A 14,984-nucleotide genomic window follows, 5' to 3' on the forward strand; every position below is an offset into this window, starting at 1 on the left:
CTCAACTTTGTGGGCCAGTTGAAGGGACTGGGCTGTGGGATTTAATGAGGCTGGCAGTGAGCAAACATCTTCCTCCAGCGTTGTGCTCAGGCAGCACCAGGGCCTGGCATTTAGATCACATTCATTTTCTGCTTTGTGTATCTGTGTATTCTTATATTCATTTAATACCTCATGCAGAATGCATTGTGAGCATCAGGACTGTGAAAGCCTGAGGCTGCCTGTACTCACTGCACCGTGACTCAAGATGAGGCGAGTCTGGCCTGGTCTGGCTTCTCTCAGCAGAGCGCTTTTCTGTAGACGGTAGCATGGGAGGCGACCCAGCCTACAATGTCTGCTCAGACCGGCTTTGGCAGCATCACTAAAGCACTATCACAGCCTCTGCAGGTGTTGTCAGCTCTGCCACTCATGTCAAAACCTAGTACTTTTGACTTTTGGAGCCTACATATTCCCTCTAAAGTTAAAAAAAAAAAAAAAAAAAGAAAAAAGTAGTCTTATCCTGATCCCTGAACAGGAAAAAACTGATGCAGTTTTACACATGGAATAATAAGAAGAGAGAGATTTCAGACTAGAGTCCTTCTTAATGGTAAGAGGTTCCTGTTTACAGAGAGAAACAGTAATATGTGGTCACGTAATGAAGGAACAGGTGAAAGCAGACAACACTGGATGCAAAGCAGCCACTCCTCACTGGTAGCAGAAAATCACAAGCTGACAAACAAACAGAATAATAACCTCCACCGGCATGACTCCTGTACCTGGAGAGAAAATGAATTCGCTGAATTTGATAAGGGCCAACAGGGAGCCTTCACTTTTGACAGGTACAACTAAGGAATTTGTCACGGGTTCAAAAACTAATCTAATTTCTTGAACAACACACTTGACTTGTGAACATCTCCAGGATTGGATTTTGTATAGGCCGCGAAATGTGTAGAGTGAAAAATACACAACGGTAATTGAGGGATTAGAACTGAACTACACCAGTGAAATGGCATTATGCTTTTATCTCTGCATTACTGCGATACGAAGACACTGGTGTGACCAACAGGTAAATAGACACTCATCATCCAACCACTACAGAGGCTTATAGTATTTACTTACCACATAATATAATAGAAGAATGTACTCAGTGAAGGGAGAAGTTGTCATTTTGGAAAGCACACTATTAATCAACAGCTAATGTGTAAAGAGTATTTTTCCCCATTCAGCAAAAAAAAATATTAGCTTCATTTAAATGACAAATGGAACTTTCATAGTTGTTTCACCTTTCTACAGTCTCACAGACTCTGAAAGTGTTAATCGAAAATCTATAAAAGATTAATTAAATAAACCATAACAAGTTTGTTTGGTAATTGGATGAACCCCCTGTGGGTCTCATGTTCAAATCTCTGAACCTTGCTACATCTCTGCTAGCCTCATGGGAGGACTGTCTCTCATTAGCAGTGGAAGATGCTGTTTTTGGTCTGGCCTGGCTGTCCACCACATACTGCTGCAGCTGCCGAGCATTCGGCACCACGGCAAAAGGCACTGAAGAAGAATTCTGTCATTCATAACACTGCTTTCTCTTGTCAGTGTATATGCTACATTTAGCCCATTTAAAGTTACACAATATGTAAGGAGCGCAGAAAACTGTACCCCATGTAGTCTGTCAGCCACAAGCGCGGTGAGATTCTACAATGCTTGTACGCGGTGTTTGATGAACTGTATTCTAAAATGACAGGGCTCTCTGGCTTGGTCTTATCTCTCATTAATCCAGAACTATAGCATCACACACATGCATGGTCATGTTGCTGCCAGCACCAGCAAGCTCCACAGGTCCTGTCAGCCACGCTGTGACACCAAACATGACAATGTCTGCAATTTGCTGGGTTCTGTCTGCCTGCCCCTGGCCCTGCCATTTGAAGTTTTGCCACCTGTGCCTCCGCAGCCTTACAGTAATTCAACAGCTGAACCAGTGAGAGTGCCTGTCCTGCGCCCAATCACCTTTTAAGTTAATTTTGGAAGCACCTGCAATCTGCAATAAACATCAATTAAAGCTATGACCCGATCTATCAGCTCATGCCCTTCTGTGGCATCTCTTGCCCTTAAGCTTCATTAAAGCCTTTCATTTTGGGCCAGCGTATTTTGGTGCAGGTATTATTTATGGCATGTGTGTGTGTGCCAGGTAACACAGATGCTGTAGAGAGAACATTAAGAGGGAGAGAGAGACAGAAAGAGAGAGAGGGGGAGAGAGAGAGAGACAACTCTTTGTTCAAGGTTCAGCCAGACCTCACAGCTGGCAGCAGGCAGTGAGCAGAGCAGCCTACTCTCTGAATCCTGCCTCCTGTTAGTCTGTTGTTGACGACATGTGGCAGTGATATTATCCAAATTAACTGCATCCCCCATCGGTACCAAAGCCTTAGTTGGGTACTAATGGCCACCTTGCCTATTAATCTGAGAGGAAGTTGGATTTGGGTAGAGGAGGATACCAGGTGCAGGGATAGAGGGAGAAAGATATGGATAATATAGATTATTAATGAACTTTTGGACAACTCTTGGCTGCAGGACTTTTTGGTACTCCTTATGTTGCCTTGGACACTTCATCTGCAGCATAGCTCAGGTGGTTTAGTTGCCTGACCTAATGTAACTTTGCGGGAATGACAGCGGAACAAAAAAGACAGAAAATGGTTGAAAGTTATACTCATTTGCCAAATTTTGATCTCCACAAGATAGAAAAAATCAGCCTCAGAGAGGTCTAATTATGCAAATCCTCTACATGTAAACATATTCTATTGATTGAGTCAACAACATATTTCAAGTAGATGGTAAATATCTTAATTCTAATCAAATTTCATTAAGAGGACAGTCAGAATTCTGCATGATCAGTGTGCAGCATGATTATTCTCTGGCTCATGGCCCGTTGCTTATTAAATTTTGACCCGTGCGGTTTACACGCCAAACAGTTTGGTGTCTACTGAGCACAACCGCACACAAAGTTAAACCAACTCTACCACTTATATTACTCCCTCACTACTTCAATGTAATGCAAAATGAGGCGGCATCAAAAAGATGTGTAAATTACATCTGGCTTCCAGGACACTATCTGGCTGCCAGGAAGCGTCCGTAAATATTTATTGCGGAACATCAGTGAAGTGTGTGAAGGTGTAGGTGTCTGCCAGAAAGAGTGTGTGCTCATCGTGTGTCCAGCTGTGCAGTACTCAACACACATCCAGTACTGGCTGGATGATGCTTCGCAATTCATCATTTCTTTTTCTTAAGCCATTTTGGTGGCCTTGTTCAGGCTTGATCGAAGCATATCCAAGTTATAATTAACTGCAGTTTGAGAAGTGTTACACATTTACTGGCCTTACTGCAGAACTCAACACTAACAAAAGATATTTCATGCATCTCAAAACAGCTGTATATTAACTCAGACCAAAGCAGCACTACCCACTCACAATAGTCCTGTTTTTTACTTGTTTACCTACAAACTGTGTCATAAAAGAAAAGCTAAATATACAGTATGTTTTATACATACCATGCATTTCACTGTGATTTGTGTGAACGTTCAAGTGTTGTCTTTCTCTTTAAACACTTTATATGGAGATAAATACCCCGGCTTTGAAGAGTAAATATAGAGAAGTCAAATGGTAATGGGAAGCTGATATACTGCATGTGTCCCACAATAATAAGGGCTTAATGCTGAAATATCAGAAAGCAGTTAGGGAAGCAAAAGCAGTTTATTGATCTGACCTCATTTCATCCTTACTTTAGGGTGCTTTTCAATAATGTTGACTCCCTTGTTAACCTCCTTGTAGTCACTGTAATGCAATGTTTTAAATATTTAACATTCTACAGTGAAAAGCAGACCCTTAATTGGGGCCAAACTGTCAATATTTATAATTTGACTATCACATTTAAGTCGGTATCCTCTCATAATCTAGCTGTAATGAGAGGCATCATTAATAGATGATTCTGACAAGACACTACAGAGCAAACATTTAGTGTCATTGTTATGCAGATGACACACATGTATATTTTTGTAACACAGTCCAACACTACCTGTTCTGGAATTTTCAGAAATTGCTAGAATGGTTCAGATAAGGTTGAAGGTCTATTGCATCAATTTCGAAACAATATTTCTAACCTCACAACCTCTATTAAATTGCTTTAGCATGAAGATGACTCACTGTCTCCTAATGTAAAGCTACTAATTTCACACCAATTTCCATCTTAAGGAACAGGTTAAAAGAGCTGTTGAAACTATTAACTCTGGAAAAAGTAGTTCTTACTTCCTACAAAACCATATGTAAACAGGAAATAATCCTACACGTCATTTAGATCTATTTTCAGTTTGTCGGTTTTCAGTGTGATAAATTCACATATTTTGCACTTTGACCTCAGTTACAGAGTTGGAATGCCTGATATTTAATCATGTCACTCACTACATGTTTTTACAAATGATCACATTTGTAGGGCAAGGTCTTGTGCAAGGTTCTGCTGACTTATTCAGAATCAATGTGAAAACAGGAGATACATCTTAAACAGCCTACTTATCACACAGATTCAGTGAGGTAGCTCATTATTTGTTAAAACTACATCTATTCATGTGTTATCATTTTTACTGTCACATTTACAATCCTTTCATTAACAGTACTGTTAACTAAACAATATTAATAACTAAATGGATTAAGTTGTTTTTTTAAAATATATATTTAGAAAATAATGGTCAAAACAAACCTAAAATGCCATGAAAAAGGAACGTTTACAGAGTATGCACATTACAGTATATGTATGTTTGCATCTTTTTATCCTTCAGCATCTTCATATTCACCTTCTATAGGTCTGTAACGTCATAGGTAACATATGCAGTACAGTCTCTCCTGGGGATATATATGGACGAATTCATGTGCAAGGCGCAGTAATCATACCTTTATAAAACTGTGAATGTAAACACCATCTATCTGTCTGCTGAAAATGTAGTTTGAATAGTGCAAGAAGGAAATGGATATTGAGTGAAAAGACAGAGATATAGAGTATGCTGCTGTGCACTGTAAGGTGGTGGATGCTGACTGTGGGAATCTTTTGTGTGCGATAAGATACAGTGAGAATGTATGTGAGACTTTAGACTGTTGGCATGCTTTGAAAACAAATGCTCTTATGACAACATGTTGCACATATAGTGTATATAGTGTGTGTTAGATAAATAGCTAACGGTGATAACACAAGACCTGAGCAGAACTAAATCCAATAATACTTGTAAAACAGTAACACATACTCTTTACTTCTACTTACTGAATGTTTTTACACTTTTACACAGAAAATTTCCTAAAAAAATGTGTCCAGGAACAGTTATTATTAGATCATCACTTGCCATGAATATATCTCAGCTTGTTTTACTTACAGGCATAGTCTGTCCACCGTGCAAGCTGTTGATGGCGGCTTGGGCTTCTGCGTGGCTGGAGAACTTGACAAAGGCACAGCCTGCATACACAGAAAAAGAGGGGAATAGAAAGGAGGGGTGCAACATCAGGGAAATAGCCTTGAATATTGGGGAAAGTACCATTCATTACCATTGTTTTCATGTTATCTGGTTTGTAAATATATTCTGCCATTTGTGTGTTCAGCGCATAACTCTGAATAAATCAGTCTAATTGTAGTGAAGGCATTAGCTGTGTGGAACATCCTGTCCCTTCCCCATTTCTAATTCCACCCCCTCCACTTTTGAGCATGGAGCCAAGGCATTTACTATCCTGACTTGTTTGTGATTATTAATCTGTTTAATATTTACACATTGTGATTTGTGTGCAGTCACTCATAAAAGAGATTATGATGACAAAGGCATACTATTATAATCTGCCCATCTAACCGAATCTTTGCTCGCATATAATTTCAGATGGAGGGGGGCTTTGCTCAAGGGGCATTCAAATCATCTTAAATCTGTTGTGTGGTTAATGCACAAAAGGAAAAGTCAACATAAAAAGCTGGCCGGAAGACAAGAGAGCGGCTGTTGGCAGCAATGTTCTGGAGCCTCATTGCATTAACATTTCAAATGTTATTAAAAATGATTTAAGCAGATAATAATAATGCACAATATGTGTTTTGGAAGCATGCATGTCCTAACCACATGATTTAGGAGTGTATCAATGTGTAAGTAAGGGCAGGCACTAAACTACTATAACATAAAGACAAAGCCTGTGAACTGATATACAGTGGAACTGAAATGTGGTAATTTTCCAAAAGCCATTAAATTAAACAGGAGCTATTTCTCTAAGCTTTATGGTCGTCATAGACTGCAAGAGGTATTCTGTTATGTCCTATTCTTATCCTTGCCTTCAGGTAGCTCATGTGTTAAGTCAAGAGATACCTAATTAACAAACTCATGGATTAATTCTGCCCCCTTTTCATTAATTGAGCAGCACAGTGTCTTAGCAGCAGACAGGCTTTTCCCGAGTTCCAATCCCTAGCTTCTTGAGAACTGCCGGTGCCTATTTAAAACAGTTACATGCGCTATATACATTTATTGCATTTATTAACTCTACATTCTCAAAGGAATTGTGATGATTCATTTGAATTAACACTGATAGGTAGGCTCAGGAGATGTCCTGTGTCTGGCAGCGACCCATTCATTTCTATCTGTGTCTCCGGAGTCAGCTTTGCTTCAGACAAATTAATATTTCACTGACAAAACTCAAACAGATTGAACTGAGGGATATGCAATCTGCGCATAGTGAACTGAGGACAATTTCCACCTTTAACCGAGGCATTCTATCCACTTAGCATCAGCACAATAAATAGTAAGCTGTTCAAACTGTTGTGTTAAAAATGTGGTGAGTGGTAAAGGCCAAGTGTTTTCTGTACTGTCGAATGCCCTCAAAGCTGTATAGATCTACAAAGGCAAACAGATAAGTCAAAGAAGGCTTTGATTCTGTCACAGCACTCTAGCACTCATTCACTTCACTTAAAGACCCCTCTGGATAGAGGCAGGAAAGGTTTTCATTTGTCCAGCCGAAATGCATCAGCCTACAATGTGCCCTTTGACTGCAACTTTGACTTTGAAGGAACAAACACATTTAACCTTTGTAGTTTAATATAATAAGAGGCAGTTTGTTCTTGCAAAAGCCTTTTGGTTTTGTAGGGCAAGATAATTTGCTGTTGGTCCCCTAACAAGACTCAGATCAGATTTTGTGCCAGGTTCCCTGTGACCCCATCAGCTCAGCCCACCCAGAAAGACACCAGAGCTGCAGGGTTTGGCATACACCATCAGTGTCAAAGTCATGTCAAACATACAAGGTCCTCACATTTCCCCAACAAGAAAACAGTGATGTACTGCTGAATTTTTGACACAGAAAAGGAAGTTCAGGAACTGAGAGCACAACATCTCAAAAGAATTGAAGTGCTACAGCCTCATAAATTATAGTGCACATTTGAGTTTTTGAATTTGATGGCTCAGAATGAGTTGGGGGAAAAAGGAAAAAGAGAGATTGTATTGCTTTCAAGCGAGAGGATCTGCACTGCCTTTTGAATTCCCGGGGTAATAATATGTATGCATGAATTCCATCCCGCTGGATGGGTGACATTTATAACACAACTTAATTATAGACCTAAAAGCCATCTCTCTATTATTCCTGACAATTCGGGCTCTATTCAACTCTGGCAGCAAGTGTTGCACTTTGAAAGTACTTTGAGGAGCAGCATAGAGAGATGGATGTTAAACTTCTCGGCCTTTTTATTGGGTGAAGAGGAGTGCTGAAAAGCCTCTGAGTAGCATAAATTTACATCAACAGGGGACAAAGCCTCCATCATGGAACAGATAGCACTGTCAATTTCAAGGTCTGTCTCATTCAAATTACGGGAACCTCATCCCAAGCGAGGCGGCTGGCAAAATAATTTGCCGTAACATCCCGTAATGATTGCGTGGGACTGTTGCACAGTGAGTAATAGAACCAGATACCTATATACAAGACCTTTGTCTCGTGGTAGCATTCTGGCCGTGAGCATAGTTAACACTGCTCTATAGTTTTCCATTTTGCAGCAGTGAAACTTGAGGAAAAGTGAACGATCAAGCTGGTGGTAATAAAAACAAATACCAACTGATGAAATGCATGGCATGTGAAGAGGAAAGAAAGAAAACAATTGATGTATGTGGTGCAGGAGGGTGCAGGAGAAAAGGAGTGAAAGTGCGAATGAGGGAGAAATCTAGCTCCTGTCTGACACAGCAGCACCAGCCTTATTTCATTTTATGTGCTGTCAATCAGCTTGAGGCATCTGAGCAGACAGGAAAAGAGGGGAGTCGGAAAGGGATGAAGAGACAGTGAAAGGGGAAACAAGCCAGGGAAAAAGAAAGGTATTGGGCTGGTGGGGCGATGCAGAGCAATAGACCCAGGGTTAACAGTGAGAGGAACAGATGTAGACACAGATAGGCATGTAGTTCACTATAGCAAGCCTTTCTCTTTGGTTTTACTTGAAAGGCCCATGCATTTTCAATCACACATCTTTTAACACATTCAGACACTTCATATAGGAGAATAAATCATAGTCAACAGAGAGCAAAGCGGTAATGATTTCAAGCAATGTCATACTGTTACAGCTCAAAATATGGCTGTAACACTGGGACCTATCAAAGGATCATCGGCCGACTTCTGTCAGAACAGTCCCACCTGCATCGCACATTTCACAGCCATCTTTAATTTTACCATGCTCTACTAAATAAATAGCACATAAGCCACAGACATGAGTGCAAAATCTGTTCCTGCATGCAAGCAAATCTGCCACACAGTGAGTGACAGCAACAAAACCCAGAGCCCGGCTGCTTTATTTACAGTAGGACATTATCGTCCAATGGTGTCTCCAGGGAGGGATGACGGGAATGTGGGAAACAAACATGATTACACTCCTCCACTTTGCAGATAACAGGAAGAGGAGGAGGAGGAGGGGGGGGAGAAGGGTGAGCAGAAAGACGAGGTGTTTGTGATGTATTTGTTGAGTACAAGCCCAGGGTGAAAGGAGGTGCCGTGATGAAGAGACAACACAAGAACAAGTTCAGAAAGAAAGAAGAGAGAAAGGAGAAGCTGAGTGAGAAGAAAAAAGGGAGAGGAAATACAGAAGTAGTGAGAAAAAGAAAGTGGAAGGGAAGAGGTGTCAGAACGCAGTGACAATGAGGTATGAAAGACATGCAAGCGAGACACATATGAGGTGGTGAAAAAACAGAAAAGCTGAAAGAGAGGATGAGTTAGAGCAGAGTGGATAGCAGGAGATGTCAATGAGTGCACGGCGGCTGAGGCAATGGTCTGAAAATCTAAAGAGCAGAAATAGAAAAGGGAGGCGGTGCATAAACAGACAGACAGAGGGATTAAGAAGCAGACAAGGGAAAAAAAGAGTGGGAGGTGTGTGGGCTCTGACCCTTACTGGCCCCATCAGGCCCTCGCAGGACGGTGCACTCCTCGATCTGGCCGAAGGTCTCGAACAGCCGCCGGACGTCATCCTCGCTCTGCTGCTTGCCGAGCATTCCCACAAACAGCTTCCTGTCTTCTGGATAGGGAGAAAGAAAGGTGAGGAAGAGGGGGAGGAAAGGGGTGAAGATGGGAGCGGGGAGAGAACAGACAAATGCTACAGCTGATGGCACCGTTCTGCTGAGCTGAGAGGAACTTGTGCAACTCAAACCCCCCTTTTATCAGCAGTCTGCTGTGTTGAGCCTGTACTGCTGCTGCTGCTGCTGCTGTTGTTGTTATTATTGTTGATCTTACTGTTGTGTGGTGTGACACCCCACCCTGGTATAAGGCAGATATATTCCTGTTTCCAGTGAGCTATTCAAGTCTGCCACAGCGATGTTTGATACTGATGATGTTTGGAGCGCAGTGGGTTTCAGATAAAGGTAGAGAGCGAGGGAGAATATTTTGCTCAGGTAGACACACCGTTAGATCTTCTGGAAGCTTAAGTCACGGAGTTTAAAGAGAACAAGGAGCAAGAACACGACATTACATTTTGTCACCACCAAAGGAATACAAGTTATAATAAGCAAAAAAATAAACTAAACTGTGTCAAAGGTGATATCTGCCGGGCAATAAAGTGCAACTGCAGTAGTTTTTTGAGGTCCTGACATTCTATCCACTGAAAAATTTGAGCAAAGCTAAAAAGCCAGTCACTAATGGTTTCTCTGTGTAGGCCATTAAAATCTATACTGTCTAATTATACTTTCCACAAGCAAACTTCAAAGCGCATTTCTTCAGTCTGAATGCTTATGGAAAAGTTTATTCCAGGGAACAAACACAGCACTAAAACAAAAACAAAGCACACGAAAAACTTACTTCCAATTGTTAGACATCCAGAAATAATGGCTAATTTGCATATTGAATTCTGAGGAAAACTTTGTCTTCCTCCGATTCAGTGCACACCCTGTTTGATATGACCACAACCTATTACTCCCCTTGCTCAGTGATGGAGAATGCTGTTAGCAGAAAGTGTTGTAAAACATTTTAACTGTAAAATCTACAAAATCTACTTGCCCCCAAACATGACAAATCTTCCCAGTAGGTAGTTTATATTGTGACACATGGTTTCCTGGACTTCTGGTTTAATTAACCAACTTGTAAACAGACAGACGTAGCTAACAAACAACACTGGGTTCAGATGTTCCTGGGGAGCGATGGCTGTGTGCCAGTGGTTCCAGGTCATCACATTGGACTGGGGTTTAAAGTAAGTCACACCAAGGCAGTTGAACTTTAAATCAGTGCTCTATGAATATGGATTGGAACAGAGAAATACACCTGGAAGCCTTGTCTGCAATAGGAACATTTTGAGTCCTCAGGAGAAAGACTAAAGCTGACCAGAATGACCGTCACAGCCTGTTTTGATGTGATTTCATATTTAGGCTGACATTGAACATCCACTTCTACAACCAACACTCCAAAACAAATAAACTTGCAGAGCATCTCCTCATTGAGTTTGAAGGGCAGCTCAATCTGCACCGATCTCCTCACTACTGCCATTTGTCATAGATTCTCCCTGAGCTCCTGAAAGGGGGGTACTTTGGCTCAGATGTATGGCTTCTATACCACTAAGTTTTGGCCAGTCAGAAAGCTGGATTTTTCTAATTAATCATCCCGTCGCCCTGGCATTAGACAGAGCATTCATCTTCTGTACATCTTTTACATTATGCATCCCCTATTTCGCTGTGTTGTGGAATGAAATGGCTACTAGCAAGAACCCATCGCCAGAACTGATGGAAAGTGGCAGGAAGAGGAAGAGGAGTTTATTGGAAATGACACTGTTGATCTTCAGTGTGAGTCATTTGACTGGTAGGGAGCAGGCGAGGAGCGGGGAGGAGTGGAAGGCGAGAGCATCACCTGGGCCTCGACAGATGTGACGCCTCCTGTACCTGCCAGGCCCCATTAGACGCAGCTGTTCTAAATATAAAGCACCAAGGCTTCCTTTTTGCAGCGGGGAAATCAGATCCTGTTCCATTTCTGTAAAGTTCATATGAGACACGTGCCTGCTACTCGCTTGGCCACACAAATGAGCACCTGAATAATCAATAAGGCCACGCTGCCTGGTCTGTGCTGCTGGTGCTGTAGATATGGTGTCAGTCCATGTTCCTGTAGTCACGCCTCACCCAGCAGGATTTCTCAAACCCACCAGCTGAGCCTGGTATTACTGCTCATTACTGTTCCACCTCTCTTGGAGCTCCAGGGTTGGAAGAGAGTGAGAACCCTGAGAAGAGCATCACTGAGACAGCTGCTTATGCTGTCAACTGGGTTTTGGCAAAGACTGATGCGAGGACAGTCACGTAACTGTATACTGGGCATCAGCAGAGGAGTTGAAAAGTCAGCCTTGAACAGGTGTTAGAGAGAAATGAGCCCAACCCCTGCCCATGGCAGCAAAGGTGAAATATGAAGTGCACCAACAGCCTGTCCGGCACACATGTGACTTCACCATGAATGACTCTCTATCGTTCAGATTTTCATTGAGGTGTCACTGTTACAACTTAAATGGGCAGAGTGCAGTTTTACAGGCCTCCTGCAGTGTGTTAATGTTTTGGGACAAAAGTCTCATCTCGGTCCTGGCCCGAGGAGATCTTATGGCGGCTTTACAAGGCTAATTAACAAGCCATGAGCGAGGTAATGAACTTTCCAAATGTGCTGGCAAACGCAAAAATAAATTACACCCCAGTGAAGGCATTAAAGGAAGTGTGAGTGTACTTCGGAGCCTTCCTTTGGGAGAGCCACAGTGAGAAAATGAATTTGGAGCTGCTATCTTTTCATTGCCTGACCTAAGAGTGTCTCAGTCGGCCCACTGCATGCCCTGGCCAGAGTATAGATTGCTATTAATTAGTCCACTTTGCACCTGTCTCCAGAGCAGCTCTTATTGGATTTTGCAACTTCCCGCTCATCTCCTATGGCCACTTGCATGCTTTAAATTGCCATTTTATGAATATGAATAAATATGTTCTAATACAGCCGCTGCACAAGAAGATGACTCAGTGACTACAAATAGTCATCTGTTAAAAGTCAGGAGAGTTGGGAAAAATCCTCCTCTCAAACTGCATTAAGGGGTGAAAACCTTCCAGTGGAATTGACTGTGGATGTAGAAGTATGACAAAACTCATTGAGCTGACTGTTTGACTTCTTTGTACTTATCTGTCATTGAGAGGGGCTCATCTTATCCCTTTTACAGAGCTTAGCCATAGAGCTGGAGAACATTTGAGCTCTACAGCTCTTCTCTGCTCTACTCTGAAGAGACCTTTGTAATCTGCACTTTCAAACCTTGCCACTACTTTAAAACAGCATCGGCTGTGTGTGTGTACGCTTATGTGCATGGTAGTTAGGAAGGCTGGCTACATCATTTATGCTTTTGTTTCATTGTAGTTTAATTAATTCATGTACCTCTGGAAAATTTCCTCTGTATAGTTTAAAAAGTAATTAGCAAATTCAAGGGTACAGGATATTTAAAACAGTGTTGGACTGTATGGGAATACATGTTAAGTGTAAATCCTTTCATAATGCTATTCAGTATGGGTTTTGATAATTTATTATTTTATTTATATGCATGCCAATATACAAAACGTGGGAGCAGTGAGAGAAAGGAAAATGGATCCATGTCAGTTTCCAGACATGTCCAAACTGAGATGACATGTGGATGGTACTGTTTTATGAATGCAAATAAAAATGGAGATCAAAAAAGTTATCAAAACACTACTGACATCTGACAATTGCTTGTCTCAGGAAGCCTTTTCATTTCTGCACCCGGTATATTAAAAATTAATGGATTTTGCACAGACGCCATATGCTGTCAAGATTGATGCTTCTCTCTCTGGAATAAAGTGCTACTTGTGTTGTAGGCTTCAGTATATGCATATAGATTGTACTTTTCTTTTCCTTGTCTCTCCTTTTGTCTCTCTCTATATCATTCTTTCTACCCTTCCCTGTCATCCCTCACCATACTCTTTATCTCTAGGCAAAGAACTGGTTTTTGTGAAGTCTACTTTTCAAAAGTTTCTGCTTTTGTTTGCCAATAATGGGAATATTCTCTTTAAAAATTACTTTGCTGTTGTGTGTTGTGGTAAATATTTCTTTTTTTTTTTTTCATGATTCTATCACTTTGTACCCGTTGGCAGTAGTCAGGGAAGCTTGGTAGTAGTAAATGTTCAGAAAGCATGGACAGCTGCATCCAACGATAAAAGATGCCTGCTAGGCCGCTGGGTGCATTTCAAATGCAGAGTAATGTTCCAGGCAGCACAACAGAGAAGTTGTGCTTCTTATGGACTCATTAGAAAACCCTGATGCTGGTACGATGCTGCCTGGGAGGCTCGCCACCAGACACACTCACGCATGTAGGCGTGCAGACTGGGTGTGCAAAATGTTGGTAACAGCTTCTTAATATTGAACTGAGCTTTGTTTTTCATCATCTACTGTAAGTCTCAGTTGCATAAAGGCTACAGGAGTCCGTTCAGAATCAAAGGGTTCCATCTGCTTTCAGAAAAGGCTTTTTAAAATGTGTGTTTAGACTTTTACACAACATTGAAAAGAACATAAATAAATAAACAAAAGGGGAAAAAAAACATTAAATCCTAGGATAGATATATTTGGTAATTCTTTTTTGTCTTGCAGCATTTTTAACTACTTAAATTTGGGACCTGTCACAACATTTTCACATCCTAAACAAACTTTTCTTGTTTCATGAATATCTCCAGGGACTAAAACTTTACCACAATGACACATTTTGTACATTGATAGATTGACTGTCAAAAAATAGTGCTGAAAATAGTTGATTAATTATTAAGACCCTCTTTAGTGAAGTAATCACTGCAAGTCAATTATATGGCATCATTAATAAGACTAAATAATTAACCAGGTAATTATTAATATGAAATAGTTATAATTTTAGTTGTGCAAAGATTAAATATGGAGAAAGAAAATAAAGTAATCAATCCACCTATTGTGCTGGACTATATCACACATTTTCTCCCTGAAACAGTTAATTTAATTGAACTGTCATAAGGTTTCTGCACCAGGCACCTGGATATTACCATTGCGCTTTGGGTGATTGATTTCACTTTAATACACTTGTAACGGCCTGTAGAAATGAATGGGAGACTACCGTTGTGTTTGAGCACACAAATACCACACTCAAATTCTTCACCCAAACCACAGCTGTTGTCATTCTTAAAAGCAACTGCAAAACCAATATACAGAACTTTTGAGATTTTCTTGCTATTGTTGTATACACATCTTTTTGAGCCTTTGGGTACAGTTAATTCTGTGGCAGCACAATGACCAAACAGTGGATGTATGTGAGGCTCCTGATCACATCTTTGATTCCGACATTCATCTATATTTTGTGGTACATAACAGCGCATATATTTGCAAGGCACATGCAATAATCACCACGAATTGACCTGCAAGGGAGAAAATACAAAATTTAAAAATCACTACCAAATTGTGAACATTTTAATATTTGTTTTATTTTCAGTAATACTGTTGTTCTGTAAATACATTTTGTGCTGTGGTATTTGG

General features: G+C 40.9%; 1 protein-coding gene across 7 annotated transcripts in view; it reads right to left on the reverse strand.

Annotated features, from left to right (window-relative positions):
* Positions 1–14,984, reverse strand: part of celf6 (CUGBP Elav-like family member 6) — a 140,547-nt gene that overhangs the window by 28,423 nt on the left and 97,140 nt on the right. For 5 of the 7 annotated variants that reach the window (XR_003934249.1, XR_003934250.1, XR_003934252.1 and 2 more), the window contains exons 4-5: positions 9,376–9,504; positions 5,378–5,457 (exon numbers count right to left, since the gene is read on the reverse strand). Coding sequence is in view for 1 of the 7 variants with exons in the window: in XM_030123845.1 (XP_029979705.1) it covers positions 5,378–5,457; positions 9,376–9,504 (209 nt within the window). In the remaining 6 variants the exon portion in view is untranslated. The remainder of the gene's footprint in view (positions 1–5,377; positions 5,458–9,375; positions 9,505–14,984) is intronic. The other 2 variants (XR_003934251.1, XR_003934254.1) reach the window with 2 other exon arrangements.

The sequence above is a fragment of the Sphaeramia orbicularis genome, chromosome 3 (assembly GCF_902148855.1).
Source record: "Sphaeramia orbicularis chromosome 3, fSphaOr1.1, whole genome shotgun sequence".
In the NCBI taxonomy this organism is placed as follows: domain Eukaryota; kingdom Metazoa; phylum Chordata; class Actinopteri; order Kurtiformes; family Apogonidae; genus Sphaeramia; species Sphaeramia orbicularis.